We start from the raw sequence: 5,864 nt of genomic DNA, 5'->3' as shown, positions 1-5,864 counted from the left end.
TATATAATACTCTCATGAAGGAGATATATATTCATTCTATTGTTTGACATGCTTCTGGAAGTCAGTTTTTTTAAACTTTGCATGCTCAGTGTGATCCTTTTTAACTTTTGAAGTACACATCTTATGATCAGATCATCAGGAAAAGTAAAAATTCTTAAACTTATAATTTGCTAACATTAACGTTACAGCTTTATAAATTCTTTCTATACATCGGAAAAACAGCAAAAGATACGAAGGTAGGGCTGTGACACCCGCGAAATTTGAATTTAGAATGTGTATATAATTTAAAACTGAAAAGATAATCTGAAGCCGCATAGAAAGTTATGAATATCCTCGAAGAAAATTGAAGGCTTGGTGGATTATCCACCAGAATTAAAAGAAAAAAGATCATAATTTTAAATATTAATAAAAAAAATACACACACACACATATATATATACATATATATATATATATATATATATATATAAATAATTTTTTCTTTATGACATATATAAATTATAAGTTTTTGCTTTTTGGAAAATATATACGCGTACAATAAAGATATTTATAAAAAATCAGAGAGACGCGGTACGCCATGTTGTTTATAACAGTTTACGTCCTTTTTACCTTCTTCTGTATTCATATATTTGTGAAAGCTTGCAAAAGTTTCGTCACCGAGATCATTAATATTGTTTTTTTAGTTAGGTTAGCGCTGATTCGATTGAAGTGAGGGTTATACGGATCGTTGCTATTCAATTTGCATATGGATAAGATCTGTCATCGGAAAAACCGAATCTGTGTTATATGAGTCAGTGTGTTTCAATGTCGGCTCATCTTCGAGCTCCAGCGCCGCCAAAGTAGTTCAATTCCGAGTCAGAAGCGCGCGTCTTTGTTCTTTACATCTTTATCGCAACCTCTCTACATTGCTTTCAGCTGTCAAATACGATTGTCCAATCTGTACTTTTAGTCATCAAGGTAACAGTTACGTCGCTTTTGGTTGCCCACAAGGCTTGTTTTTCATATAACGTTTATATATGTAATATTCATCCTTTTAATTGTTTGACATTTTTATTTGTAGAGTTTGATATATGAATTATTTATTTATACAACGATGGCGAAAGAAAGGTATCTATTAAAACTTTTGATAAAGGCAAAACTTGCCAGAAGGAATGCTGTCTGTCAATTTGGTTGAGGTTTACAAAATTCGTGTTTTAATGTGTTTTTGACAATTGAATTTAAACAATTTTAAGATTTTGTTGTAGTGAAATAACGTGAGAATATCTTATAGGTTAGAATGAGAATAAAATCATTGAAGGAAAATATATATCATTTATATACATTTCAGAAAATTAATATAAAGCATTCCTTCTAACAATTTTATTGATTGACAATTGTAATACCATTGTAATTAGAATTGTTATATTGAATTATATTTATATCATAGATTCACAATGCTTCTTTCGGAACCTGGAGAAATATTTTTTGAGGATTATAGTGTCCAGATGAGAAGGCCAGATGCTTCATCTGAAGAAAATAAAAAGTGGATAGATGGAAGACTGAAACTATGTTCCAAATCCCTGGTATTTGTAAATAAAGATATTAATCAACCACTAATCAAGATTCAATTTAAAGAGACTGTATCTATTGAGCAATATATATCCACTAATGAAGTAGGGTATGTGCATATTTTCAAATTTAATAAAACAAGCTTATAACTTGCAATAGTTTTGTTCTAATATGGATCTTTTTGTAAATTGATATTTACTATCTTATTTATTCATGTATTTAAAATTGTTTTAGTGATATATTGTCTGTTGAATGCAAGCAATATGTAGAAATGTTGGAGAAAAATATATTAGCACCATACAGATTTGTACATCAGAATAGTATGTTCCATTTTTGTTTTAATTACACAAAAATAGAAGATTGCCTTCCACAAATTTTGCAATTGCACAGAGCGGCAAGTTTAGCAAATGCAGAACAGAATGCTATGGTAATATTCTCTTACATTATTGCATTGAGCATTGTATTAACTGTAAACTATTAAAGTTGTCTCAATGATACTTTTACTTTTAAAGATTATGGCTATTGTACACTCCAGGCAATCAGGTGTATCCTTTGACATGTCATGGCTCGAAGACTTGTATGAGCAAGTGGTCCTAGAGACACAAGCAAATCAAGTGTTACCACTTGTAATAAATCCTGGAAGAGTATTATTAACTACAGCCAGACTTTATTTTCAGCCTTACAATAATACAGACCAGGTAATTATTGCATTGTATTACATTAATAGCAACAAGGTTTTTTTGTTATTAGTTTAGATTTAATTATTCATTATTTGATTTTTAGTATCCTGTTCTCAAGATACAACTGAAAGATATACAGAGTATTATAAAAAGGAGATTCATATTACGACAAGTGGTAAATATTTTCTATTAATATTAATAAGTTTATTAATGCTTTAAATAGAATGATGTGCAGTAATAAAAATATAAAATGCATTTAAGAAGATTGTATCAGTGATTTGTTCACAGGGTCTTGAGATTAAGTGGATACGACAGGTTGGTGGTAAAATCGAATATCTATTTCTGTCATTCCAGAGTCAGGAAAAAAGAGACAGGTTATATGAAGATTTGCTTAAGCAATCGGCGGTTTCCTTAGAAACCGTACCTCAAAATCAAATGTTATTAAGATGGCGTAATGGATACTTATCGAATTACGATTATATTTTATATATAAACAGGTGATTATATAAAAGTATTGAAAGTTGTCGACTTAAAATATATATAATACATTTTACTACATTTTAGTTTAGCAGATAGGACGTTTCATGATTTGACGCAATATCCAGTATTTCCTTGGGTTATACAGGATTATATTTCCACGACATTAAATTTAAATGATACTAATATTTATAGAGACTTGTCAAAACCTATTGGTGCATTAAATCCTATTCGTCTAGAAAGGCTAAAAGTATGTGTATTAAATTTTATTATACATATATGTATCTTGAATTTTGTGAAGTATATATCGAATTTTCTTTTTATATCTTTACCTTATTGCAGGAACGATATTCGGAAATGTCCGACCCAAAGTTTTTATATGGTTCTCATTACAGTGCACCAGGCTTTGTATTGTTTTACTTGGTACGAAAGTATCCTCAGTATATGCTTTGTCTGCAAAATGGAAGATTTGATCATCCAGATAGAATGTTCAACAGGTATATATATTTTTTCTTTAACTTTTTGTTATATTTTACTCTAAAATATCAATAATTATATATAATAGTAATATACATGAAAAAAAAACTTATATTCTGACAAAATTATAACTTATAAAACATAAGTTATATATTTACTTTTCAAGGAGTAAAATATATATTAAATGTGAAATATAAGAAATGCTTCAAATATCATACAAAATACATAATTACTCTGCAGTCGTAGATAAATAATTTTATGTTTCACTTTTATCAACAAAAACATTTAACAGTATAGCTGACGTGTGGAAAAATGTCTTGGTGAACATGTCTGATTTCAAAGAGCTGATACCGGAGTTTTACGATACAAGCAACGGTGGTGACTTTCTAGTTAACAGCTATGGTATCGACTTTGGTCATCGACACGATGGTGCCAAAATAAACGATGTACAGCTTCCACCTTGGGCAGAAAGTAATAAGATTTCTGATTTTAATTTCAATTTATTGATCACCATTTCTATAAATAATACTTGTATGTTAAGGATAGGATTTCCCATTAAGAAATATTTTCACTTCAAATGCGAATGCATGCTACATTTTTGCTTAGATTTTTAAATTATTTTCATGTACTAAATAATAATTTAAGTGGATTATTTTCATGTTGTCAATGTGACCAATTATAGAATAAAATATTTGATATTATATGTGATGTAATATTTTATCGATTTAGGTCCATCTGACTTTATAAAAAAATTAAGAGACGCTTTAGAAAGTGAATACGTTTCGCAAAATCTTCATCATTGGATCGATTTAATTTTTGGATACAAACAAAGAGGAGTTGAAGCGGAAGAGGCTGACAATGGTAAGGATTCGATATTTTATATATCATTTATGTTAATAATGCTGATAGAATATTAGTAACACTGATTACTTAAATTTTGAGATATTAATATATCTTTTATTGCAGTATTCTTCCATTTATGTTACGAAGGAGCAGTAGATTTAGACACTGTACGAGATATAAATGATAGGCACGGACTCGAAGTGCAAATCATGGAGTTCGGTCAGATACCAAAGCAAGTTTTCACTCTACCTCATCCCCAACGATCAACGTCGATTGTAAATTTATCACGCAACGCAGCATTATTGTTATCGCCAGAAATAGCTAATGAAGGTATGTCTTACATCTCCTTTTTCTTCTTATAATTCCTCTTTCTAGGCACGTTATACACACATGCACGCGCACATAATATTATTTTTATTAAATATTTTCTTTTAATTTTTCAGGCAGTGCATGTGTAAAGGAAAAATCATTTAATTTCACAGAATTAGTAGCTTTTCAAGCGCACAAACACTGCGTTAGCAGTATCGTGCAAAAGAATATAAACTCATGTAACGAGATCATATCAGTAGGGCAGGACGGAATGCTTAAATTGTATAATATAAGCGAGAAGAAAGTAACACGTAGTGTTAAGTTGTCCTCGTTATCTTTGTCGTCCTGCATCTCATATTACACACCGTCGCAACGTAACATTCTCGTAGCAGGATCTTGGGACAATACCTTGTAAATATAATACTACCTGTATTGTGTGCACAAGAAAATGGGAAATTATACAGAGTGATCTGAAAAAGGGTCAAAAATTTTGGAGAACATAGAGTATAAAGATAGACATAAATGTCTCTAAATTTTTCACAATCTAAATTCTTACATTTATTTACATTACTATATATATGCAATTTTAACAACACTAATTTTTTCCAGAATATTTTACGATATAGAGTTCGGTAGAGTAATCGATATCTTGCAAGGACATGTGGATGCAGTGTCGTGTCTAGCATGGAGCTCCGCTCGTCAGGTCATTATATCCGGATCGTGGGATTGCACCGCGAAAATTTGGCGAGGATATATCTCTGGCTCAAAGATCAAACCCGCGGAGTGTTTTATCGCACAATTGGATCACGATTCCAAAGTAACTTGTATCGATATATCCAGGTAAGAAGGAGAATAAAATTGCTACTTTTTCTTAAACATTTTAAAAATTAGTCACATTATCAATAATACACATATTAACAACATACATCATGTTTTATTTCTGTTGTATCTTGCATCTTACTGAACAAATGAATTGAACAAATGAATTGAACAAATTTCTTTATAATTTCAGAGACGATGCTATATTGGTGTCTGGTACAGAAGATGGCGAATTATGTTTGTGGAGCATGGATACTTATGATCTACAATATACTATCAAAGGTAAGTTTACACACATTTTTACTTTCCTTCATGATTACATAGCCAGTATGATTACATAGCCTGTTACTGTAACTTGAACTATTGAAGATAATTATTTAAATATAACACAATTTTTAAAACTGCACAATCTATAAATCTTTTTAGCTGTTAAACCGCTCATATATCAATATTATATTTATTTACAATTCACTCAAATTTAAGTTTGCTATTCTTGAAAAAGAAATATTTTATCATTTCTCGTATTGATTATTGAAAATACAAGCTCAGTATATAAAATGTGATTAATTCAATCTCTAAAAGATACTTTTTTTATATAAAAGAAAATAAATATATGTTAGTATATTTATTTTATGATTAAAAGATATTTTAAATGCTGATATATATATATATATATATATATATATATATATATATATATATATATATATA

The 5,864-nt window shown here is 29.5% G+C and overlaps 1 protein-coding gene across 5 annotated transcripts in view; it reads left to right on the top strand.

The window, feature by feature from the left end:
• The window catches only part of LOC116842511 (protein FAN-like), an 8,916-nt gene that overhangs the window by 621 nt on the left and 2,431 nt on the right, over positions 1–5,864 (top strand). For 3 of the 5 annotated variants that reach the window (XR_004377735.1, XR_004377734.1, XR_004377733.1), the window contains exons 1-15: positions 597–957; positions 1,061–1,107; positions 1,427–1,657; positions 1,783–1,975; positions 2,061–2,246; positions 2,332–2,403; positions 2,517–2,725; positions 2,793–2,955; positions 3,048–3,202; positions 3,475–3,653; positions 3,912–4,043; positions 4,149–4,355; positions 4,469–4,745; positions 4,944–5,174; positions 5,347–5,435. Coding sequence is in view for 2 of the 5 variants with exons in the window: in XM_032811841.1 (XP_032667732.1) it covers positions 1,094–1,107; positions 1,427–1,657; positions 1,783–1,975; positions 2,061–2,246; positions 2,332–2,403; positions 2,517–2,725; positions 2,793–2,955; positions 3,048–3,202; positions 3,475–3,653; positions 3,912–4,043; positions 4,149–4,355; positions 4,469–4,745; positions 4,944–5,174; positions 5,347–5,435 (2,338 nt within the window). In the remaining 3 variants the exon portion in view is untranslated. Of the gene's footprint in view, positions 1–596; positions 958–1,060; positions 1,108–1,426; positions 1,658–1,782; positions 1,976–2,060; positions 2,247–2,331; positions 2,404–2,516; positions 2,726–2,792; positions 2,956–3,047; positions 3,203–3,474; positions 3,654–3,911; positions 4,044–4,148; positions 4,356–4,468; positions 4,746–4,943; positions 5,175–5,346; positions 5,436–5,864 lie in introns of those variants that run through there. The other 2 variants (XM_032811841.1, XM_032811842.1) reach the window with 2 other exon arrangements.

The sequence above is a fragment of the Odontomachus brunneus genome, unplaced genomic scaffold, assembly GCF_010583005.1.
Source record: "Odontomachus brunneus isolate Ranch 3 - 2012 unplaced genomic scaffold, Obru_v1 Obru_scaffold_025, whole genome shotgun sequence".
Lineage (NCBI taxonomy): Eukaryota > Metazoa > Arthropoda > Insecta > Hymenoptera > Formicidae > Odontomachus > Odontomachus brunneus.
The sequence above is the reverse complement of the archived record's forward strand: the minus strand, read 5'-3'. Positions and strand labels throughout refer to the sequence as shown.